The following is a 27127-nucleotide window of genomic DNA, read 5'->3' as shown; positions in this document are numbered from 1 at the left end:
GATGTGACAGTTGTTATATACCTATCCAATAAGAATTTTATGAAGATTATATAAGAAATGAGTATAAAGTACCTGGCTTGATACTCAGTAATTACTTAATAAATGATTGCATTATTGTTTATTTCTATTTTTCTTGCAGAACTTAAAAAAATATATATTACTTTTGTAACAAGAATAAAAACAACAAAAAAAGATCTACAAAAATATTGGGCATGGAAGAGTTTACTTTTACAATATATAGGGTAGGGTAGGGAGGCATTTCTGTTAGGAAAATCTAAATTTTTTCCAAAATGATATCTAACCATTCCTCCATTGAGTTTCCCATTATTTCATTAGAAAGTGCAAGTGAGAATAAGACTGATTAGGTGTATAAGCACCATCTGTGTGAAATTTATTTTAAAGGTAGAATGTAGTACATTGCTTACTTGTAATAGTATAGCAGGAGTAGATTTATGTAAATTAAACATTAAAAAGAAAAATATTTATTCCAGTCATATTTATTATATTGAAACCATAATTAATTATAGCCATGATTATTGTTTCATATTTGAAAAAAAAATTCCAGCCATAACTAATAAACTATATTTGAAAAGAAATGACATTTCAGAAGATGGAAGATTAAGGATAGCTACACATTCTTTGATACCCCTCCCATTGAGAGGTGTTTCCCCTACCTTGAAACTGGGATGAACTTAGTGACTTGTTTGACCAAGAGAATGCAGGAGAAATAACTTTCTGGGACTTCCAAGGCCCTGCAGTTTCTGCCCCAGCCTTTTAGAATACTCATTCTGGGAAAGCTGGTTGCTGTGTAAGAAATATGACTACCTTGAGACCACTACACTATGATGAAGTCTGTGATAACCATATGGACAAGTTGTATGTAGAATGAAGGAAAGATGCCTAGACAACACAGCTATTTCAGCCATCCTAGCTTAGGCATCAGACATAAGCTAATGAGCCATCTTAGGGGACATACTAGCTCCAGGAGATATGACATGGAGAAGAACTGAGGAATCTAACCAACAGCCAAAATAAAACCCAGATATATGGCTCTAGTAGAACAATTACAGCCATCTCTAGCCAATCAAGGCATCCCAGGTGAGGCCCCAGACATCCTGAAGAATGTACCATCCCCCATTGTATTCTGCTCAAATTCCTGACCCACAAATCACGAATATAACAGAAGGTGTTATGCAGCAATAGATCACCAGAATAGAGCTCCTATTTACAGATCACATGCACTTTAGGTAGATTTACTGCTAATCTACTTAACTGTCTTTTTCCCCATTAATATCACACTCCTAATTCAATCATTCACCAAAATTAAGCTGAGTGTATAGTCATAAGAAGTTGGTACATGAGTAATTAGAGCATAAGCAGCAAGCCAATGAAAAGATCCAACACATTATTTTTTTTCAAAATATAAATTCTTTCAATGTATTCTTACCAAAGCAAACTCATGAGATATCCTTCCATCTGGAGGCAGTTTTGCACCAAAACCTAAAGCTGGGAACATTTTATCACTGTCATAATCTTGAACGATTTCTCCCACTGCTTTCAGTGCCATACCATAGGCATTCAGTTGATAAGGATTCATGTAGTGGAGAGAAGTGGGCTGGGTAGGGTTGCCTGATGACAGAGAAAAATATTCCAAACATGAGTGATCAGGCTAAAGATATACTTTTTTTGACTTATTTCTTGATATCTATTTCAGGTTTAAATATTAAAAATCATGTTTTCTGCCTACATTCATAGTATGTTAAATATCTTCTTTTGGATAAATATTGACATAGAGATATTTATTAAATTAGATCAGATATGTAGAAAGTTTCCCAAAGATATGCTAAAGCATATGCAGATTTTTTCAAAAATTATTTCTCATTGTCAATGTCATAGGCTATTCTTGAGTTTCAGCCACAGAAGAAGCATAAAAGTATTTTTGTTAATCGTATTTTATTGTAATCTTTATTTTTAAAAATTATGTGCCTTTAGTTTGAATCCTTATGCTATAATCAGAGGACCCAACTGATGTAATAGGCTTCAATAATTATGAGGCCTTCCTAAAGTTGTATCACAAACATAAATTGAATATTTGAGACATATCTCAATTTAATCACTTGAAAAGAGGAGAGTATAGAGACTTTCAAATTCATGCTAATTAAATATCTAGAGCTGAAAAATTATTCAGAGTTTCTAACTAAACTTTTAGCTAGGAGTCAAAAGGCTCGAAGTCAGGTGTTGCCATTTGCAGGACAACTATATAATTCCCATTATAAAGCCTACCACAGTATTTACTGGGAAGACAAAATAAGATTATGTGTGTGGAAGTGATTAAAAATTATAAAGTACCATAGAAATGTAAAGTTTAACTACTACTGTTATTATTGTCTGGGTCATGCACAAATGTAGGATGTTTCATTTGAATAAGATGAGTATGAGAGAGAAAGTAATATATGTGCTACCACTCAAACACATTGAGATTCACATTCAGTTGCCCTAATTATCAGCACAAAGGCAGCCTGAAAGTCCCTTTAGTTTCCTAAGTGAAAATGGAAATTAAATGGGACTTGTAACAGCCCATAAAGCTCAATTCTACATTAAAACATTGTCCAAAGAAGAAATGCCTCAAGGCATAGTTCTTTTTTGATAGGGAAAAAATAATAATCAGCACTTGAGATCCAGAGAGAAACAAAATAAAGATCTCCCTTTGGTTTATAATGCATATAATAATACCCAGACCAATTTTGGTTTCAAGATAATTCATTGTGTGCATGCATTTATATTTCCAAAGGGTTATCAGCATTCAAGAGCCAAATGACAAAATTTCTAAAAAAGTGTCTTCTGACCAAGATGGGCCCTAATGTTCCCCTCAGCTTGCCTAAACTTAAGAAAGGTTGTCCCTGACCTCCTGTCTCTTAGAACTTTAGAAAACTTGGAATTGTGAATTCCTTCTCTGTTCCTTTGAGATGTAAATCCTCTACAATCCAGGAATGTCTTCCTCAGGGACCTGGGAGCCATCTCTTTGAAATTTAATCACCAAGAAAAATATCACCTCTGTTGCCTAGTCTCTATGGGAGAGCAGGAGCCTACCTTCAGTAAGTGCTAATTAGTAAACACAGATGGCCTAATCACACAGACCAATTTCCCCTCCAATCTCTCAGTACTTTTCCAGTAGTTCATCACAGCACTTAAAAACCCTCTCACCTTTTGCTTTGGAGGAATTGAGTTCAATTTCTTTCATTGCAATAGCTTTGATTTCTATTGCAAAAATCCTGAAACAAGTCTTCATTGCCTGTTTAACTTATCTGGTGCAATTTTTCTTTGACAGTTCTTTCTAAAGCAGGGATTTTGCCTCTTGTTCAAAAGCCTACCAGAGCCACAGATAAACGAAACCACCACCAAGTTGTTATTTAACACAACTCTCAAATGTAAGAAGAATTGTTACCCATTAGTTGCAATATGCAACTAATTCTATTTCTCTAAGAAAACCACAACTTAAAGCTAAAATAAAAATGCTATTAATACCCCAGCATAACTAAACATCTTAGCCTATCATGCACAGCAGCACCCAATCCTACCCATTCAAAGATGTTCCCTATCTCTTTGTAGCATCTTCATCCAGACCAATCTCTTCACTATAACACTAATGATGTTTTCTTTTCCATCCCTACCTCTCACTTTGCCACCCTATCCTGAAATTCACTTTCTCCTCCTCCAGCTTATGTCTCACATGCATAGGACAACCTTCCTTATTTATTCCAGCCCTTATTGTCTTTCCTCTCCTACTCTTATGCTCTTGTGTTCTGTACCACAAAATTTGGCAATTCCTTGAATCTGGGACCATATTTATACCAGCTCTGTAACAGCAGCAATGCATATGGAAAAATGAACTTGTAGTAGGTTGGTAACATTGAGTTATTAGCTAATAACAATAATAATTATAATAGCATGGAATGTAACATGAACTTACTTCATATCTCACTTAATCCCCTTTCAACAAACCTATGACATGGGTACTTTTATTACACCTATTTTTCAGATCAAATAATTTTCAGATTAAATAACTTGACCAAATCACACAGTAATAATTGGTCAAACTAGAATATGAATCTAGGCAGATTCCATAGTCCTTACTCTTTGTTATAACTCTGCTTAAGGATTTTGAAATATTTTAAACCCTGAATATTGTCAAACATATCTGATTTTGTTTTAAATGTACACTACACCTTTGTAAAAAGAAACAAACACTTGAATAGGTTTTTTTTTTTTTTTTTTTTTTTGGTACAGGGGCCTCTCACTGTCGTGGCCTCTCCTGTTGCAGAGCACAGGCTCCGGACGCGCAGGCTTAGCGGCCATGGCTCACGGGCCTAGCCGCTCCGTGGCATGTGGGATCTTCCCGGACCAGGGCACAAACTCGTGTCCCCTGCATCGGCAGGCGGACTCTCAACCACCGCGCCACCAGGGAAGCCCTTGAATAGGCTCTTTTAAAAAGCTTTATTGAGATATAATTCATATAACTTATAGTTAACCCATTTAAAATGTACAATTCAATTATTTTAAGTATATTTACAAATAAGCAGAACCATCAATACAGTCAATTTTAGAACATTTTCATCACCTCAAAAAATGTACGTATTTACAATCATTCCCTTATTACTCCATCCAGCCCAGCACTAAACAATGACTAATCTACTTTCTGTCTCTTTAATTTGCCTATTCTGGACATTTCATGTAAATAGAATCACACAGTATATGGTCATTTGTGACTAGGTTTCACTTAGTATAGTGATTTCAAGGTTCATCTGTGTTGTAGCATGTTATGGCACTTCATATTTCATTCCTGTTTATTGCTGAATAATATTCCATTGTATGAATATACCACATTTTAAAATCAGTTTATCAGTTGACAGACATTTGGGTTGTTTCCACATTTTGGCTATTATGCTGCTATAAACATTCATGTACAAATTTCTGTGTGGATATAGGTTTACATGTCTCTTGCATATATATCAAGGGTGGAACTGCTGGGTCATATGGTAACTCTATGTTTAACAACTTGAAGAACTGCCAGAGTCTTCCAAAGTGGCTACACCATTTTACATTCTCATCAGCAGTATATGAGGGTTCCAACTTCTTCACATGCTCACAATGCTTATTGTTTTCTGACTTTTGGATTATAGTCATCCTAGTGGGTGTGAAATAGTATCTCATTATTATTTTGATTTGCATTTCCTGATATGTAAGTATGCCAAGTACCTTTTCATGTGCTTACTGGTCATTTGTATAGCTTTTCTGAATAACTGGAATACCACTTTTAATTGGGTTGTCTGTTTTCGAGTTATAAGAGTTCTTTATACATTCTAGATACAAGTCCTCTATGAGATATTTGATTTGCTAATATTTTATCCGATTCTGGGGTTTGTCTTTTCACTTTGTTAGTTATGTTCTATGGAGCATAAAGAAGTTTTAATTTTGATGGAGTTCAATTTATTTATGTTTTTACTCTTGTTGCTCATGTGTTTGGTGTCATATCTAAGAATCAACTGTCAAACCCAAGGTCATGAAGATATATCCCTATGTTTTCTTCTAATAGCTTTATAATTTTAACCCTTACATTTAGATTTTTGATCTATTAAGGGTCCAACTTCATTCTTTTGCCTGTGGCTATCCAGTTGTCCCAGTACCATTTGTTGAAGATACTATTCTTCCCCCATTGAATTATCTTGGTACCCTTCTCAAGATCAGTTAACCTTAGATGCATGGGTTTATTTCTGGAATCTCAATTCTATTTCATTGATCGATATATCTATCTTTATGCCAGACCTACACTGCCTTGATTACTGTTGCTTTGTACTAAGTTTCAAAAATGAGTATGAATCTTCCTACTTTGTTCTATTTTTTTCAAATCTGCTTTGGTTCTTCTGGGCCCCTTTAAATTCCAAATGAATTTTTGGGTCAGTTATCCATTTCTTCAGAAAAGACCTTTCAGAGTTTGATAGAAATTACAGTGACTCTGTCAATCTCTTTGGAAAATATTGCCATATTAACAATGTTAAATTTCCTAATCAATGAATGTGGCATATTTTTCAACTAATTTAGATATTTAATTTCTTTCAAAATTTTTTCAGAATATAATTTTAGGGTATAAGTTTTGCACTCACTTTGTTAAATTTATTCCTAAGTACTCTATGCCTTTTGATACTACTGTAAATAGAACTCTTTTCTTAATTTCATTTTCATATTGTTCATTGGAAGTGTATAGAGAAAGAATTGATTTTTATATGTGAATCTTCCATCCTTCAATCTTGCTGAACTCATTTAATAGTTCTAATAGATTTTTAGTGGATTCCTTAGGATTTTCTACATAAAAGGTTATATCACTTGCAAATAAAAATAGTTTTACCTCTTCCTTTCCAATCTGGATGCCTTTTATTTTTTTTCTTGCCTAATTGCCCTGGCCTCCAGTACAATGTAAAATAGAAGTAGCAAGAGCAGACATCCTTGTCTTTTTCCTCATCTTAAGGTGAAAGCATCCAGCTTTTCACCCTTAAGTATGATGTTGGCTGTAGGTTTTTATATTTTCCCTTCATAAGGTTAGTAAGTCACTTTCTATTCCTAGTTTACGTGGTTTTATTATAAAAGTATGTTGGACTTCATCAAATTCTTTTTCTATATCAATTGAAGTGACCATGTGGTTTTTACATTTTCTTCCATTGGTACAGTGTATGACATTATTTGATTTTTGAATATTAAGTCAACCTTGCATTCCTGGGATAAATTTTAATTGGTCAGGGTATATAATTCTCTACATATGTTGTTGGATTCAGTTTGCAAGTATTTTGTTAAGGGTTTTCATATCCATAAAAGATATTGTTCTTTAGTTTTTCTTACGATGCTTTTGTCTGGTTTTGGTATCAAGGTAATACCTCTTAAAATGAGTTGGAAAGTGTTCCTTCCTCTTCCACTTTTGGAAAGTGTTCCTTCCTCTTCCTCTTCCAATTTGTGAAGAATTGGCATTAATTACTCATTAAATAGAGTTCATCAGTGAAGCTATCTGTACCTGGGCCCACATAAACTTTGTGGATAGTTTTTAGGTTACTAATTCAATCTCTATTATGGGTCTGTTCAGATTGTCTATTTTCTTAAGTCAGTTTCAGTAGTTTGTATCATTGTATTGAATAAAAATTCTCGCCCTTCTAGTGGTGCTAATGTTCATCAATAAATGAAAGCTAACATTTTAATCCAGTTGAATTTTGGTGTATATGTTTCCTATATTACTAAATAAAACATGTGCAAAAATCATTAACTTGAAGCCACAATATTGGAGAATAAATTTATCATGTAGTCAAAGATAAGCTAAATTAGAATTTGGTCTCCTCATCTCTATCTGTAACTCTACTGCTAACAAGTCAAAATGTGTTGATTAGTAAAAGGATTTTTCTAGATCTGAGTTTTCTTATTTGTATAAGTGGATGATGGTTGGGCTTCCCTGGTGGCACAGTGGTTGGGAGTCTGCCTGCCAATGCAGAGGACGCGGGTTCATGCCCCGGTCCTGGAGGATCCCACGTGCCTCAGAGCGGCTGGGCCCGTGAGCCATGGCCCCTGAGCCTGCGTGTCCGGAGCCTTGCTCCACAACGGGAGAGGCCACAAGGGTGAGAGGCTCGAGTACTGCAAAAAAAAAAAAAAAAAAAAGAGGATGATGGTTGGAGTAAGTGATCTCTTACCTAAAAATTCTATTATTTTGTGAAATGTGAGTGAATGTGGGAGAAATGTGAAGTGAATTTAATGTGAGAGTTACAGCACAATAAACAATTTGAAAAGAAAACTAGATTTATATATAAACTAATGGCAACTTCTGGTAAAAGTTAAAAAATGAGACTCAAGCGTGTCTCCTGCACTGTTGGTGGGAATGTAAATGGAAACAGCCACTATGGAAAACACTATGGAGGTTCCTTAAAAATCTAAAAATAGAACTACCATATTACACAGCAATCCCACTACTGGGCATATACCTTGAGAAAACCATAATTCAAAGAGACATGTACCACAATGTTCACTGCAGCACTATTTACAATAGCCAGGACATGGAAGCAACCTAAATATCCATCGACAGATGAATGGATAAAGAAGATGTGGCACATATATACAATGGAATATTACTCAGCCATAAAAAGGAAATGAAATTGAACTATTTGTAGTGAATTGGATGGGCCTAGAGTGTGTTATACAGAGTGAAGTAAGTCAGAAAGAGCAAAACAAATACCGTATGCTAACACCTATATATGGAATCTATAAAAAAAAAAAGAAAAGGGTCATGAAGAACCTAGGGGTAAGATGGAAATAAAGACACAGACCTACTAGAGAATGGACTTGAGGATATGGGGAGGGGGGAGGGTAAGGTGTGACAAAGTGAGAGAGGGACATGGACATATATACACTACCAAATGTAAAATAGATAACTAGTGGGAAGCAGCTGCATAGCACAGGGAGATCAGCTTGGTGCTTTGTGACCACCTAGAGGGGTGGGATAGGGAGGGTGAGAGGGAGGGAGATGCAAGAGGGAAGACATATGGGAACATATGTATAACTCATTCACTTTGTTATAAAGCAGAAACGAACACACCATTGTAAAGCAATTATATTCCAATAAAGATGTTAAAAAGAAAGACGATATGGCATATATATACAATGGAATATTACTCAGCCATAAAAAGAAATGAAATAGAGTTATTTGTAGTGAAGTGGATATACTTACAGTCTGTAATACAGAGTTAAGTAATTTAGAAAGAGAAAAACAAATACCATATGCTAACACATATATATGGAATCTAAAAAAACAAAAAAATGGTACTGATGAACCTAGTTGCAGGGCAGGAATAAAGATGTAGACATAGAGAATGGACTGGAGGACACGGGGTGGGAGGGGGAAGCTGGGGTGAAGTGAGAGTAGCATCGACATATATACACTACCGAATGTAAAATAGTTAGCTAGTGGGAAGCAGCAGCATAGCACAGGGAGATCAGCTCGGTGTTTTGTGATGACCTAGAGGGGTGGGATAGGGAGGATGGGAGGGAGGCTCAAGAGGGAGGGGATATGGGGACATATGTATGCATATGGCTGATTCACTTTTGTGTACAACAGAAACGAACATAGTATTGTGAAGCAATTATACGCCAGTAGAGATCTAGTAAAAATAAAATAATAATGAGACTCATGTTCTTATGATATATAATAACTGATTTTAAATGATTGTTCTGTTTGAAACAAAGTCACTTCAAAATAAAGTTAAAAGTCCACTCTCTTTCCTTTTTTAAAATGTTTGATATACAAATTAGAAATATCCATACATGGGGTGTTATATGATGGTCCATCTGAATTAATTAAATATAAATGTGTTAACATAAGTAATTCTTAAAAATAATTGAGTAAAAGTAAAGTAAGCTGCTACTGTACATGTACTTGAATTACATTTGTATAAATTAATACACAGAAAAGTACTATAAAAATGAGGATTATAGTTAGACACACTTCAGAATTGTAGTTATGCATGGAGAAGGGAGTGTAGAAAAATGAGGCAGGGTACACAACAAGCTTAACTAGATCTAAAATTTTCCTTTTAAAAATACGTAAAACAAAAAAGACAATATTTAATAAATTTGAATGGGACTATTATGCACTTTTGTTGCATTTCTTATAGTCTTTTGTATACCTGAACTATTTAATAATATTGAAAAAAGAAAAGTTATCTGAAGTTTGTAGGAAACACTTCAGAAGTATGTGTTCGTGGAAAGAAAACATCTAAACCTCATGAAAATAAATATTTATTTTTTAATGTAATTGCTGATAATTTTTATTATGGGATAGTCATAATACTCACCATTTGATGCAGTAAAATCAATAGCCACTGTGAAATTGATTTGCGTTCTAAAATATAAGTAAATTAGAATCATTAATAACTGAATAACCTCATAAAAAGAAGTTTGATTTCTATTTTTGTTACATTTTTAACATCACTAATTTTCTTAAATATTATTACTAGCAACTATGTTACAGCACACACTGAATAGTATCAGTTAGGCAGTTTTACAAGCTAAGAACCTGGCAAAATACCTTTACGATTATGCAACTGTAAAATACAAAATAAAGCATCAGGAATAAAAATAGCTCCTAGTTGAAAGCACAATAACTAAGTGAGGAGCTCATAATGAAGTCAAACTATAAATAATTATTTGCCAGTCTCCACTGTCAACATTTATTATTAATTCCTTTTCAAAACTATTCTGTAGTCGATGTGAAATTATTATGTCCTTAAAAGTATGGCATTGCTAAAATAATGTCTAATAATATCCTTCCTTAAACTAATTCCAAAAATCCGGAAAACACAGGATTTTCTTTTGCTTCTTTCAGAACTCACGTATTTCAAATACTGATAAGTGCTCAGTGCTCACAGCATTCCTGTGTACTTGCGTGTATTTATAGATATGGATAAATATTTATATAGATGAAATTGTTATATATATTTAAAAATTTCAGCACATGGTAGTTACCCAAAATTATTTTACTGTATTAGTGTTTTTTTTTTTTCTTTTTTTTCTGGTAGAAACCAAGGAGGTGGCATTCGCATTAAAAATTCACTCTTTTGGATATACCTCTAAGTCTTTCTATATGTAATTCCACTTTCTCACCAAAGAAGCCATTAAAAACACAAATAAGTGACAATGATATAATTACTGGGTAACCTGTTGTCATATCTAATTTACAAAATAATTTTTAATTTAAAAAGTAAATAATTTGAAAACATGGTTGCTTAGACTATTTTAAATAACAAATTAATTTTGATACACTGTACAATTGATTTAACACTTCAAAGTTTGAGATGTTATTTAAATGGTGGTGTGATTATGAAGAGGATGGTGATGATGATGGGTATGGCACTATAGGGTCCCTTGTAGTTCTCTTAGTATAAAGTATAGTAACATTTCCTTCTTTCTATAAAAATTCAGCTGAAAAGCCCTTAATACTGCTCAGGTGTTGAAACAAATTCACGTTTTTTTCCCTAAAGAATAAACAACCTTTGTTGCTTTACATTAATAAAAACTAATATAGATTCTCTTTATAGGTATATGGGAATTTTTTTCTCAGAGTAGAAATTAGGTTTAGAGGCTAAGAATATAGGCTAATTTGGAGCATAACACTTTTAGCACATAAAACTTTTAGAAAAAGAATCAGTGAAACATTTGGGAGAGTATTTTGAGATAATAAATCCCTTTGAGGAACTGAAAAGAACAGTCACCATCAGGACATTGCTTTTTCATTCTGCTGCTAGAGAGAAAGTGACTATAATATAGGGTATAGTATGGTATATTAGAAAGGGTTTATTAGCTTTTGAGTCTGAAAGGACTGGGTTTGAATTTCAGCAACCCAGTTGCTGACATTAGCCAAGTTTTAGAACTCTCAGAAGGCAGGTACCTGGCACATAACAATTAAGCAAGGACGGACAGAAAAGCTACATGAAACATTATCTTTGTGTGTGTGTGTGTGTGTGTGTGTGTGTGTGTGTGTGTGTATACATATATGTGTATATATATATATACATACAGACACACATATATATATAAAACATACATATAGAATGTGTTTTTATATAGCTTTTATCAATTAACCTCATAATAATTTTTAAAGGAAGGTATTAGTATTCTCCTTTTATAGATGAGGAAATCTATGCTCATAAAACTTAACTTTCCACATAGGTAATAAATGCCAGTACTGGAATTCAAATTCACATGTAACCTCCAAGACCACATTTATAAAATCTATGCTACTCTAATTGTACAATTAAATATTTGTGAACTGTCTGGTTATAATAAAACCACAATAAAGGATAGTGGTTATTATGTTACAAACTGAAAAATGATACTATACAGATATCCTTAATGATAAAGATGCCAGGACATAGTCTCATGCTTGGGCAAATCTGTCCTTCTTCTATCACTTATGTTATATACATAAATCAGAAGATAATTGTTATAAATGCCTTTTTATGTTCTTTTACTCAAATGACACTTCCTTAGGAATGAAAAATAACTCTAAGCTTCAAGAACATGGCTTTTAGCACATTATAAAAGTCAATATAGCAGTTGTGTCTGGTTCAATCTTCTTTAGGTTTTAGGGATAGACACCTTGTTTTGGCTCAACTCTCTCTTATAGCAGTGTCTACTTTCTATATATTGGAACATCACTGTGTTTGTTGGATGAATGTGTTCATTTTATGACTGTTTCTAATATATTTTCCAAGGTAGCCCAGGATGTGTAGCATAAATACCAACTCCTTAGAAGCATTAGTTGTAGATTAAAAAAACTTCAATAATCAGAGATACAAAGGTCATTTCAAAGCCAGTTGTACCTAGCAAAGCTGCAAAGAAAAGATATGGCTACTAACTGAAGAAGTATACTGTATATAAGAATAAAAAATGAGAGAAAAGTATTTACTTACTGAAACCTTTAGCTAGCTAAACAAACCAAATTATAAAACCAAGTAGATTAGGTACAACAAAAAGTGTAAAAAAAAAAGAAAAAAAAAAGAAAATTTAAAAAGAAATGAAAGGAAGAGGAAGGAAAAAGGAAGGAAAAAGGAAAGAAGGGACAGAGGAGCGAGGGAGGAAGGAAAGAAGGCAGGAAGGGAGGAAGGAAGGGAGGTGGGAAGGAAGGAAGGGAGGGAGGAAAGAAAGAAGGAAAAAAGAAATAAAGAAAGAAAGGAGGGAAGAAGGCGGGGAGCCAGGCTGTACCAAGAGTACCTATGAAGATTGAAGCTTGGGACATTCCAAAACAATACAAAAGACAGGTGCATTTAGCACTAAATCATAACTAAGACCATTTGATAATCATGGTGCGACAGAAAATCTCAACAAGTAAAACAATCGTTGATGCATATTTGGTGGTTAACTGATTTCAAGATTTGATTACTTCCTTGTTTCATTCTGCATATCAGAAAGAATCTCACTCCTTTACTGTGTTGAATCAACAGTATTCTAATCAGAAGGGAAATATGATGGCTCACAAATCACTCCATGGTTGTGATAGTCCCTTAACCTATTATCACACCATTTGGATTTTTCCATGTGAAAAACTACAATTCAACAATTATTTATTGAGCATCTTCTGATTGTCAAGCACTGTGTTAAGTGATCAACAGAAAATGGGAGCAAAGCAAACACTATCACTGAACTTACAGAGCTCAATTTCAACTTTCCACAATCAAAAACAATGACAAAACAGCACAGCAGATTATCATGTAATTCACAATCAACAGCCTAACTTAAAACACAACTGTGCATTTACTGTGGATAACAGCTTGTTCATTCCCACGATTCTTAAACGTTCTCATTCATATTATAATGTATACTTATTATGCCAAGGGCCACATCCTATGTATTTTGAAAATATTAGTTAATAAAAGTTTTAAAGAAAGTTGCTAGCAATACTACAACTTTAGGCTAAAACAGATTTCTTGAAGACTTTGATAAGTGATTTGTCATAAAATTAAATCTTCATCAGTAATTGTTACTTTTTAATTTTTTAAATTTATTTACTTTACCTTTAATAGTTTTTGAAGCCTAATGTTAGAGAAAAAAGAAGCAACTATGAGTCAAAGTTAAAAAACAACAACAACACAACTGAATTCACATGAAATTTCTCTTGACAGAGTATTCATAAAGCTATCACATATAAATCCTTGAGACATTTTGCTTAGGAAGTGTTACTGTAGCTCTCATTTTATGTTTTAGAAGTAGACAAAAAAGAACAGGATTTCAAGAAACCCAGATAGTATAAAAAAGGCACGGCTGCAAATTTTCATGAGTTAGTAGTAACATCTCATGACACTTCCCAATGCATATGTCCTAGTACTACTGAAATATATTCTTGGAAAATATCCTTATTTCATTCTGGCACTTTTCTGAAAGTTGTGAATGACAGATAAATCAGATGTTAATGTGGAAATCTTAACTAGCACATCAAAGATACATAGAAAACATATGTGCATGTCAAAGAAAGCTACACATACACACATGTATGCACACACACAGAGTGATACCATCTTAGATAACTTTTCTACAGCTGTTATGAATTAATGATCAAGAACTAACAACTGTGATGGGGATGTGCAGAAGGATTGTTTCACTTTCTTCCCAAATTCAAATTCTGTTCAGCTGAACAAACTGAACGTTATCCAACATGAAAGATGAACTTTCTCCACCTTTCTTTAAATTAATCTTGACAAAGGCAGATTCAGATCAACCAGCTATTGGAATCTAGAACTCTAAATGAAGTTGAGATGCCCACCCAACTCTAATATTCTTTTCATTCTTGCCTTGCCAATACCGAGACTATGCTTCTGCCTTGATTTACTGAGATGCGCTCTAGCTCACCCTTGGGTTCTGGAACCTGCCCTGAACTCAGGTTCACTTCCTCAGGGACTATTATCCAGCCTAATCCTTCTTGACCTTAGCTTACCATGGGCTAAACCTTGAACTGTTCTGCCTTGCCTTTCCCTTCTTTTTTTTTTTTTCTTTGCGGTACGCGGGCCTCTCACTGTTGTAGCCTCTCTTGTTGCGGAACACAGGCTCCGGACACACAGGCTCAGCGGCCATGGCTCACGGGCCCAGCCGCTCCGAGGCATGTGGGATCTTCCAGGACTGGGGCACGAACCCATGTCCCCTGCAACGGCAGGCGGACTCTCAACCACTGCGCCACCAGGGAAGCCCTCCTCTCTTTCTTAAAAGCAGTTCAACTACCTGAATGACAACACAGACAGCTGCCTGACTCTAAATTTTGCTACATCTTCAAAATTCCGGATTCCTGTGCCCATAAACTACTGACAGGATTATTTGTCCTTGACAAGTGAGGTCTGCTAGAACGAGGGCAGGCTTTGAGATACACAAATGCAAATTAAAATATAAATACTTTCACCTACCTGCAATATGATCTTTGATAGGCTATTTAACCTCTCTGCACCTCATTTGTAATAAGCTAGGGTTAACAAAATCTTTCTTGGATTGTTGCTGTAAGGACAAGAAAAGCACTTGTCTTTTATAGCAGGCACTCAAGAAGTAGGTGTTATGATTATTATCATCATATTGAAGCTAGTTTTTTAGAACCCAAGTTTAGCATATTTCTTTGAAAACTGGAGTGTGTAATATTTATCCAATTTCTAGAGCTATCAGAGTTTCAGGTTTTTTCTACAACCTGATCATCCCATGTCAGATTTCCTTTCCTTCACACTGGCTTCTAAGGTCCCAAGCTACCCAAACCAAAACAGCACCATAAATGATCTAATTTTGTTAGAAGGTGTCATCTGGGTACTTCCTCAAACAAAATTCCCCTGAAGGAAGTAATTATAAGCTTTGATCCTAGCTTTATTTTCCTTCCTAACCTTCCTAAAATTTTGTATTTCTGTGGGATCAGTGAAATGTCAAAAGTAAGAATAAAAAAAAACTGGAGACAAGTGATATGATTCCTAAACTTTTTATGCTAATAGCTTTGGTCCTTATTAAATCTAGTTTTCATAAATTAACAAACCTTTGTACATTCTCCAGGTTTTGAAGATTAATTTCAGTATTATTTTTAACACAATTAAAGTGTTCCAAAATACAACTTTGCAAGTAGGTAAGCTGATCGCCCTGTAGTTCAAGAACTCCTTATCAAGGTAGGTATGCAAGATGACCAGCCTTTTTTCAAATCATTAGTTTAGAAAATATCTCATAAGTGACATAAAGAAAACAACAAAACATATCAACCTCTAACCAAAAAGAGAAGCAGTATCCAATAGAATCCCTTTTTTTTGGGGGGGGGGCCATGCTGCAGCTTGCGGAATCTTAGTTCCCCAATTAGGGATTGAAACTGGGCCCACAGCAGTGAAAGCACTGAGTCTTAAGCACTGGACTGCCAGGGGATTCCCTAGAGTCCCATTTTAAATGAGGTAGTTGCTGAAGAGGCATGATGCCTAGCAGGAAAGCTATGAAATTTTAAATTATAGATTGGTGTTTGAATTTCAGAATTACAACTAGCTAGCTAGATGTGACTCATTTGCAAAATTACCATGTCCCTGAATCTCAAATTTCTCATATGATAAAAAGGTACCAGCTACTTTGAAGAAGCCCTCTACTTATCAGAAATAAAATCTTGAACTACCTGCATATAATAAATATTCTGCGTGCTGGACGACCAATCTCTAGAGCAACCATGTCATCCTTTCCTTATTCATATTAATCCTTTCCTCTGTTGAGTCAGATGAAACACTTCTCTCTTTACATTAACATATATATATTTCTTTTTTCATTAATTCTTCCCATAGTGAAGGTAAGTTGTGTATCACGGCTGGGGTAATGAGCCCCCAAGGGTGTAGGCAGTAGAAGGTACATTGTCTGCAGATAACTTAAAAACAATAATGTAATCTACTAATACACAGTCTACATTTTAATATCACCATACACCAGCAGTTCTAAGCAATGTCAGTGATAAATTTTCCCACCCTTCCACAACATGCCCTTGGTAAACCACCCTTATTTGCTTAACTCTGTTTCCCTTTCCCCTGGCTGCCAAGCTTTCAGTTCCCACCAGAAAGAAACTATTTTAGACATAGTGTGGCTAAAAGTACACACTCTGATAATGAAATATAACTAAGAAACTTCCTGGTACAAAATAGATTGTCAATATTTTGGCTAAATTAGCACTGGTTCTGATGATGAAACATACATGCAATTTCCTTTGACTCTGAAGTATATAGTTCTGAAAAAATCATTTGAAAAATAACATAAGCTGGCAATTAAATCACAATCTTAAAGGCTATAACTGGACATCTTTAGAATTCTCAAGCATGCATTTTGTATATATAAAAATCAGAATCAAGCATTAACCAAAACAGTGTTTATGAGTCTTCTTAATACTTCCATAAGTTTCTTTTCTAAATCACATTTTAGATGAGTTTAGTTTAGATATGATAATGTTTTAGGTGAATGTATTTCTAGAAGGCAGAATGGCTTTACTTTTATTATATTTATACCCATTCAGCACTGCAGGGTTTAGCTCTCGACTTATTTGATGAATGCAAAACACTTGGGTGCCACAACAAGAAGCACTATAAAAAAATCTTAGTTATGTATATTCAGTTTTCAAAAAGAAACTGGACTAGGAAAAAAACTCGTGTTGTATGTTCTGGCAAGATGTGCTCCCTGAGACGACATATCTAATATAATGCCACCAACTGTATAAAACTAAGGCAAATATTTTATAGCATCATTGCACTTGATTCAAGTATTTTTAAAAAATTCTTATGGAGCTCGTTAATAATGGCACTTACTTATATTCAACTCACCTTTAAAATAAGCATATTAAGAAGTCCACTTTTAGCCTCTACAATGAGCCTGTAATAGGTAGATAGCTTTAATTTTTCTCCTAAGACTTTTTACTTGGAGTGGGATATAAACCTTTTGTGTATAATTTCAGACAAGTTTTAGATTCAGTGTCAAGAGTTTGGGTTGTGATTGACTACAATGGAAGGAATAACCTGGCATGATCCTCCAAAGAGAATTGAACTAAAAAAAAAAAAAAAAGACTGTTATTGACTTTATAAAGTTGAATATGTCTTTTTCTCTCCACGTCTCTGTTAATTAGGACATTTACCACCAACAATGAGAAAAGACATATTAGAACTTTAAACAAATTCAGATTATTCAGAAAAATGATAGCTAGCATTTATCGAGGGTATATGCCATTTAATCCACAGTCACTCTGTGAGATAGGCATTATTTTTTTTTTTTCTATTTCATAGAAACAGAAACAGGTTATGCCAACAAAAGACAAATCTAGGATTTGAACCAGGCAGTTAGTGCCAGAACCCAAATTCTTGGCCACTATTATGCATTGCCTTCAGCAACCACTTATTTAACCGACTTGATTTTTGCCAAACATTTACCCCTTATTTTGATTCTTTCCCAGAACTTGCCCACTTAGGGTCTCCCCTATTATCTTCTCTCATGCTCCCTTTCAGTTAATATGTGAGGAAAATAAGCAGTTCATGCTTCTCATCTTGATCTTGCCTTCTTCCAAGTCACTAAAACCCAGATACAGAATTGAGATGATTTCTGGCAGAGGCAACACAAAAGCATTTTTTTCTTATCCCGGAAAGCCTGGTCCATCTGTTTTGTTTGGTGATTATGATATGAGGCATGGAAAGAGGAAGGTCACAAGATGATAAAATCTGAGCTAGACAGACATGGGGGTTTGTAATCCAGTTAACTAAATTGTCACACTCTTCACTTAAAATTCCTATTTGTTTTTAATGTTTCATTATGCTAAGAGATTTGGGAAAAAAGAGTGGAAAGTCAGGCTTAAAGTGGCTTTCTAATTAATCTATATTTATTCAGTGGCTACTCTATGTTCAGCTCTATAAAAATATTTTGAGAATGAACAATTAAAATGGTAACCAGGGAAGCTAGCAACCACTGTATATAAGCGGTTGTGAAGCTCATTTGGGACCAGGTGGATGACATTTTGGGCTTTCTTCAGAGGAAGTAAATGACAGTCTGTAGGTCTGCAAGTTTCTAATACACTCAATTTTCTGATAAAAGTGTAGATTAGGGTTTCAGGTTGACATGACATTCTCGTTGCTTAGGGGTACTCAGTGTGCACGAGAATTTGAGATGTTTTCCCCATTCATCTGCCAGTCAAAGAAATGTGAAAAACTTTACATATATTTGTTCCTTGGTCCTGTTAGTGGTGGAGTGGAGTTTCATGAAGACGTGAGAGAAATAGAGGACTGAAAGGCAGACAAAAACAAATTGAAACTTATAATTCTGTCCTCAGATACTCATAATGTGATCTGTTGTCTGTAGAGGTCAATAAACCCATTTCACAAATAATAATTATTATAAAAATGATGATGTTACCCTAAAGGAGTATTTAGATTTCAGAACTGTCCCTGATTTTCAATGAATCTGACATTGTCCTTATCAATGATAATTGGGATATTCAATGTCATACATTAAGGATTACTGAGTAAACATATTTGCTTTCCAATTGTATCAGAATTTTAGTATTAAAATCATTTTTAGTAAGTAAAGAGAAATAAAATAACCACAGGAAAAACATACAGAGCATGATTAAAAATAATAACTCCAATGTCAACAACCCAGAAGAGGTAATCCATTTTTTTTTAACTCTACAGTAAGACCTCCTTTGTGGATATTATTGTATTTAGAAAATAAAACTCTTTACTACCTCAAGTCATAAATTGTATCTTATGCTCCAGGGAAAGCATGGTTCTGCTTAGCAAAAAACAAAAAACAAAAAAAGGAAGAAAAAGAAGGTCTAAAAATTAAAATTTTCTTTCACAGAATATTTCCATAAAAATTGGACCTTGTCTGATTGAGAATGCATCTGTCTCATCTGCTCACTGTGTACCTCAACCCACAAACCTGTCTACTGCAGCTAAACACAGTGTGTTAGGAACTGAGACAATGAATGAAAAGTAACACACTAACAACATGGTTTCACAAACAATCAATCAATCAGGTAAATATCTACATGAATAATGACTACAGTAATGGAAGCCTAGAATACCCAATACTAAGAATTAGACATATAAAGAAGTTCCTTTGAAGAGGAAGATATTAAAGGACTATTAAGAACAATTTTGTTTAATATTTAAATGTGTTCATTCTTAACTATACATAATTTCTACTTGGATTCATGAGAAAACAATATTTTCATAACTTTCTATTCAATTATTTTTTGTGAGATGAAACAAGAAGAGAGATTACATTTTAAAGTGTGATTCAAGAATTTCCTTCTAAGAGTTTAATCACAATCTGTTAGTCCTACATGTTCCACACGAGTCACCTGTTTTGCCCTCTTTGTCTATTCTCATGCTCCCACATGTTGTCAAGTATAAGGAAAATAGTTTATACAATTAATGTAGAGAACAAAATGAATACAGGAAAACCTAAACTAATGTTATTTTGGATAACCCACAGCTAGCCAGAGTACCAATTTAATTGCTGTTACTTATGTTTTATATGATGATCTTCCACCTTTTTTGAAAACATCTAGTTTTACTTGTGAATTAAGATTCAGCATAAGCAAAACTCAACAATAGTTTCTGCTAGACTAGAATATGGTGAGTACATTCCTGAATTGATGCCACCCAAATTAGCAATAATGATACTCACCCAAGTTAGCAAGAAAACAATACACAAATACCAGTAACAAATGCTGATATCTTGGTATTTTAAGTTAAAAATGAGTAGTTACTATAATTTTTTATAAAGACAAAACTGAATTCAACACTTGGTTCCAATCACTTCTGAAATATCATACTTATTTAGAAATATGGTGGGACATCTCTTCAAAAGAACTAACCTTGATAACTCCACAAATTTGCAAATAGTTATGACCTCCAAAATACTATTTTGGATTGCTTAGTTGATTGCAGCCCAAAGTGTTAGTTAATTTTATTGTTTTTCATCAATGTAATCACAGGGCAAAAGGCAAGGCCAGATTAAAAAGAGTCTCTTTAGATGTGTGCAGAAGAGAAGTGGTGTCAAAGACCAAGATGTGAATATTGGGGAAGTTTATCTGAAGTGTTTACTGTGCTAAAGGATGTAGCTCCCTACTACCTTTGGTCTTATGTTCTCAGTTGAAAATACTCAATCTTTTTTGGTGGGACTAGGGAGGAGGGAGCAGGGGAAAAGCAAAAATAGAAGGTTCTGAAACTTGTGTTTCCAAAGATATGGCTGGTTAAATATGGGCTTTCACAAAGGACGTCACAACGGCTAATAAACAGGTTTCACAGATAAAAACTGACAATGAGTTGTAATATTTATCTATTAAATTAGCAAAGTTGAAAAAGTAGTGATGCTATTCAGTAAGGGTAAGTATATGGTAAACTTGCATACACAGATGTTAGAAGTATAAATTATTATTATTACCCTTTTGTCAAAACAATAATTTAGAAATACCTGACAAATTGTAAAATATGCATACCATTTAAACCAACAATACTATTTCTAGGATGTGACCTTGCAGATATGCTTAATGAAGTGTACAAAAAAGCTATGTACCAGGGTTTACATTGCAGCCTTGTTTATAATATGAAAATAAAATGGATACAACTAAAGTGTGTATCAACAGGAGATTTTTAAACTAAATTATGTACATCCATATGATGGAAAAGTATTAAAATATGGTAGATCTATAAGTACTGACACAGAAACATATATAAACAGTATATTTAATTAAGAAAATATACATTATAATATTGTGCACAGTGTTATCCCACTCATTAAAAATAATGATGTGTGTTTGGGAATAAATACATTTCTAACAGTGATTATCTCTAGAGAGTATGACTACAGGGGATTCTAGTTTCATAATAAATTATTTTCATTTTACATTACTTTTTTTCACCATTTCACATTTCATGTTTACAATGTGAAACACAAATATAGATATTTATGTTTAAAATTTGGGAGATATAATACTTCTTTTCCTCAAAACTGAATATAAAACACTAAAAAAAAAGTGTCTGTGGTTTCAGAAAAAAATTACTCTGAAGAGTACCAAATATTACTGAGTTGTTTAACAGTTTACAGTATTTTTTAAGTTGCAAGAGACTGGAAATTCTGACAGATATTATTCACAAGAGAGTCAATAGCCATTATTGAAACTATAATAATTAACTGTCAATTATTATAATTAGTTCTAATTTGAAATGAATGTAGTTCATTATATTCTATTTTGCTATTATTCAGAAAGTTTGTGTAATTATGTGTCTGGTCTTAATATAATTTTCCATCATGGTGGTGCATTTATCTACTTGGAGGTTGAGATTTCTTAATAGCAAGGGAAGAAAGTTTACAATGTCTATCTTTTTTTTTTTTTTTTGGCCACACTGCACAGCAGATGGGATCTTAGTTCCCCGACCAGGAATCGAACCTGTGCCCCCTGCAGTGGAAGCACAGGGTCTTTACTGCTGGACCGTCAGGGAAATCCCTTAAAATGTCTAAAAAAAATCAATAGGAAATCTGTTAAGAAAAATAAAAGTAATTTGCTGCAATATTTGGAATAGATGCAGCTACATTTCCACACTGGCTTTCATGTTCTCCATTTCAAATTCTACAATTTGTTATTTTCATATCAATAGAGATTTTTAAGAAAGATTAGAACATAAAACTCTATTCCTCATTTCCTATAATTAGAGTCAGGAATTCTATGAAGTAACCCATCATAATAAATACCCATAACTCACAGTTAAATAAGTTTAAATCTTCACAAATATCTGATGGTAAAATTCTTAGATATCCTGCATGCCAAAGCATCATTTTCCCTTAGGCTATGTAAATTAAACTGTACTTTTGACTAGCAGCAATGAGATAGAAAATATTAATTATACGAAGACTGAAAGGTAACAGTACATCAAGTAAATAGACTTCATTACTTTTTTAGAAAACAGAACTATCAATGTGAATATTACTCATGAGAGAAAGAGGGAAAAGGAGAAAGGAGGTGAGCAGAAAGGGAAAGGGACCAACAGAGAGATGGGTAGAGTTAATAACCTTGAGGCACTTAGCTGTCAGCAGATGTTAGCTATTATTATACGCAAATTACACTGTATAGTAAATTGGTAGGTGAGAGTAAGTTTTTTGTAGGAATATAAGCAATAACTTCAGAGGGAAATAAATATCATTAAGGTCATGAAAGAAACTAAGGCGACTCATGTAAACTACAGGAAATTGAGGTGATAAGGAGTGTCATGATAAAGCCAGATCTCCTCACCATATTATTAATAAAGTCGGAATTAAAATTTTATGCCCAATTGCTTATAACAAGTCCTTAAGAGCAAAAACACAGAATACAATAATTATATTGCTTCTCAATTTGGATTCCATTATCAAAGGGACAATATCTATATAATAAGTATTAGAAATAGTGATGAATAATAGGTAAACATGTAATTGTAGTATATTTAAATTTTATAAATTTACTATATACATCTTCATATAAAAATGAATTATATGCAGATATTTCTCATGTCCTTTTTAGATAATATTATATAAAAATTAATATAAGTCCAGTTAGATTAACTATGTAGTAAATTTCAAACTCTATTTCTCCATATCCCATTTGTAAATTAAAAAAATGGGTTTTTATAAAACACTTGGGAAGCCAGTATTGGAACAAAGTGTACCTCATAGGTTGGGGCTCCATTTATACACTGACTTCTGTCAGAAAAAGGTCACTAGCATTTCTTCCAGCACAGGCAGTGCTATATAAATAGGATGTGTGTAAACCAAAAAAAAAAAAAAATCTTGGAGGTGATAAGAAGCATAAAAATGACAGTTGTCAATACTGTTATTGCTTAAGTATTGTAGAAACCCATTTGCTCTAATTATCCCTAAGAATCCTCAAAAGGAGAATGTGCACAACCAATAAAAGTGATTTATTGGTAATAGATTCTGAAAATTTCTTTTACTGTTAGATGCACATCAAAATATTACTTGATTTATACTGCTGACAATACTTATTGGATATTTTTCACACACACACACATTACCCACTTCACATGATCACAAAGCAAAGACAAACAAAACAAAAACTAAAAGGAATTTTTAGTATTTTAAAACTTCAAATCATCATTTCAACATGCAAATTATAGCCAGATCTATCAAGCACTTTTTTTAAGTTTATAAAGAGCATGCTAAGAGATGTCCATCTTTTTAATCAACTATTAGCTACAGCTACCAAGGAGTTTATTTATACAGGAATCTATTTTTTATGACAAATTCAACTTTCTATTTTCCCATCTTCTAAAGACAAAAATATACACAAACATCGAAATACTAAGGAGAGTTGGCAAACATTTTTTCCTATTTAGTACGTTTTCTTTTAACTTTATTGAAACAATCACCCTGTAGCTTCTTAGTCTATGTATCCAGGTGGCAGGTTTCAAGATGCCCATATATAGCAGAGATTCCCCATTTGGGCAAGTATAGCTTTTGTTTGTTTTGTTTTCTTAACAAAGAGCAGAAGGGGGTAAACTCTCTGTTTTGGGGGAAACTGCCTTTGTTCCTTTGGCCCCCCTCATTCTCTCAATCCTTCTTTGGCTTGACAACACTCTAGCAATAAATCAGTATTGGCAAAACAAAACAAAACAAAAAACCCAAAACAACCCTGCTTAATTATAATTAGGAAGAGGCTTATATACTGGATGTCTCTGACTGCTGTTGTCATGAAGTTTCTAAACACATTCAAACTTGCCTCTCACCATTGCTTAAGCAATGAAACAATTTCAGAGAATGACTTACCCTCCCTTAATATAGTCAAGGAATGAAACTTCTGTTTCTACCACGAAAGAAAGTAACGTGACCTGAAAAAAGAAAAGAAAAAGGAGGCAGAATTACCTGCTAGTACTAATTGCATCCCCAAATGGACTTTTTTTCTGTTAGAGAGTAAATCATGTTTCCTAGTATTTTGAAAATTAGTAAAGATATTATTCTTTATTAAAATTTACTAGGACTGATTTTTCTTACATTTAAAATTATCAGAAGAAAAGGGGCCAAAATATTAAATGACTCCTTTCTATGACCAGTTTACTTCCTTTGAAGAACAACATGCAAATTATCTACAAGGACACTGTGTTACTTCCCATTTTAGATATAAAGGAAAGATGAAAGGAAGCTAGAAAATGGTTAAAACTAAAAAATCAAAATCAGTGAGCTAAACCATAAAAAGAAATGGGTGTTTTTGTCAGGGACCTGTAATGAGGCCATCTAATATTTTAAATGCCTTGCTTTATAAAAATCTTTTAAAAGAAAACTTGAAGGGAACTTATATTTGCTTCTCCCACGGAAAATTAATCATAGGATAAAATTTTCAGTATAATTTTTATCAAAATAGGATGATTTTGATTTTTCACAATTTTAACATACTTTCATCTTTGCACCTTCCTGAACTGATTTAGTCCAGCATTTCCACAGAGTTGTCAATTTTAATGCACTATAAACAAATACTTTCACATCTTATAAAACAAGTCTTAAGTATAGCCTATAAAGAGTATAATATTTCTTATTACAACTTACACTTTTTCAGGTCTACTTGATTTTCTCCAGTGTGATTTCATTGAATGAAGAAAATATTTGCAAATGAATCAACTGACAAAGGATTAATCTCTAAAATTTACAGGCAGCTCATGCAGCTCAATAACAAAAAAATAAACAACCCAATCCAAAAATGGGCAGAAGACCTAAATAGACATTTCTCCAAAGAAGATATACAGACTGCCAACAAACACATGAAAGAATGCTCAACATCATTAAGCATTAGAGAAATGCAAATCAAAACTACAATGAGATATCATCTCACACCGGTCAGAATGGCCATCATCAAAAAATCTAGAAACAATAAATGCTGGAGAGGGTGTGGAGAAAAGGGAACACTCTTGCACTGCTGGTGGGAATGTGAATTGGTTCAGCCACTATGGAGAACAGTATGGAGGTTCCTTAAAAAACTACAAATAGAACTACCATATGACCCAGCAATCCCACTACTAGGTATATACCCTGAGGAAACCAGAATTCAGAAAGAGTCATGTACCAAAATGTTCATTGCAGCTCTATTTACAATAGCCCGGAGATGGAAACAACCTAAGTGCCCGCCGTCGGATGAATGGATAAAGAAGATGTGGCACATATATACAATGGAATATTACTCAGCCATAAAAAGAAACGAAATTGAGCTATTTGTAATGAGGTGGATAGATCTAGAGTCTGTCATATGGAGTGAAGTAAGTCAGAAAGAGAAGGACAAATACCGTATGCTAACACATATATATGGAATTTAAGAAAAAAAAATGTTATGAAGAACCTAGGGGTAAAACAGGAATAAAGACAGAGACCTACTGGAGAACAGACTTGAGGATATGGGGAGGGGGAAGGGTGAGGTGTGTTAGGGCGAGAGAGAGACATGGACATATATATACTAACAAACGTAAGGTAGATAGCCAGTGGGAAGCAGCCGCATGGCACAAGGAAACCGGCTCGGTTCTTTGTGGCTGTCTGGAGGGGTGGGATAGGGAGGGGGGGAGGGAGGGAGACAAAGAGGGAAGAGATATGGGAACATATATATATGTATAACTGACTCACTCTGTTATAAAGCAGAAACTAACACACCATTGTAAAGCAATTATACCCCAATAAAGATGTTAAAAAAAAAAAAAAAAGTGTGATTTCATTGAATGAAGAATTCATAACAAAATTTCATCTTCTCTCAGAGGCCATTCAACCCCTAGGACAACTTGCAGGAAGCTGGGTCGCTACCTCCTATAATGTGTTCTCCATTACAATCCCCATAGCAAGTTAATTTTTTATTATATACATTCACATTAAAACTCTAAGTGAAACAGTGCAGTTTTTAGTAGCTTTTATTCAATACAAAATGTTATATATATTTTTTATTCATTTATTTGAATCCTTAATGAATAACATAAAATTTGACTTACTGTTCCTGAATTAGTGTATTTCTTCTTTTTTCCTTTCTTTTTGGGATTTATCACCTTAAAGAGCAGATAAAACAATTACAATGTCAGGTTTTATACTGAAATATTTTAAAAATGTGTAGTCCAACCTGGTGCCTTTCACTTCTTGTCATGAAGGCATTTATTTATTCCCTTACAAATGCCTTTAGTATGACTGCTAGATAGTCTATCAGCCAAAACTTCTCTGCAAAAGTTACTAGTGATCATCTTATATCAAAATATATTTTCAGTAATATTCTTTCAGTAATATTCTTCTCAGTAACTTTATGCATTGATTACCCTACCCATTTACATCTTCTTGATGTGAGAGAGATTTTTAATATTCAAGGTCCCAAATAATAGTGATTGCTTTGTAGAAAAACTATGGGTTTCTCTAATAAATAAAATATATTCAAGAGACATAATACGTTTTACTTGATTAAATGCACTAACATGACAAATCACCAAAATATGTGAGTATTTATGGGCTCTACTTATTGCTTTTAATGGTAATAATTTCCATCAGATACATAATAACGTGTAAAAGTTTGGAGTCCTTG

At 33.8% G+C, this 27127-nt stretch overlaps 1 protein-coding gene across 1 annotated transcript in view; it reads right to left on the bottom strand.

The window, feature by feature from the left end:
• Positions 1 to 27127, bottom strand: part of CPNE8 (copine 8) — a 302127-nt gene that overhangs the window by 49604 nt on the left and 225396 nt on the right. Inside the window, exons 11-14 of the mRNA XM_007459917.1 lie at positions 26553 to 26606; positions 24361 to 24422; positions 9879 to 9925; positions 1448 to 1629 (exon numbers count right to left, since the gene is read on the bottom strand). Coding sequence (XP_007459979.1) covers positions 1448 to 1629; positions 9879 to 9925; positions 24361 to 24422; positions 26553 to 26606 — 345 coding nt within the window. The remainder of the gene's footprint in view (positions 1 to 1447; positions 1630 to 9878; positions 9926 to 24360; positions 24423 to 26552; positions 26607 to 27127) is intronic.

Source organism: Lipotes vexillifer, unplaced genomic scaffold (genome assembly GCF_000442215.2).
Source record: "Lipotes vexillifer unplaced genomic scaffold, Lipotes_vexillifer_v1.1 scaffold2018, whole genome shotgun sequence".
Lineage (NCBI taxonomy): Eukaryota > Metazoa > Chordata > Mammalia > Artiodactyla > Lipotidae > Lipotes > Lipotes vexillifer.
The sequence above is the reverse complement of the archived record's forward strand: the minus strand, read 5'-3'. Positions and strand labels throughout refer to the sequence as shown.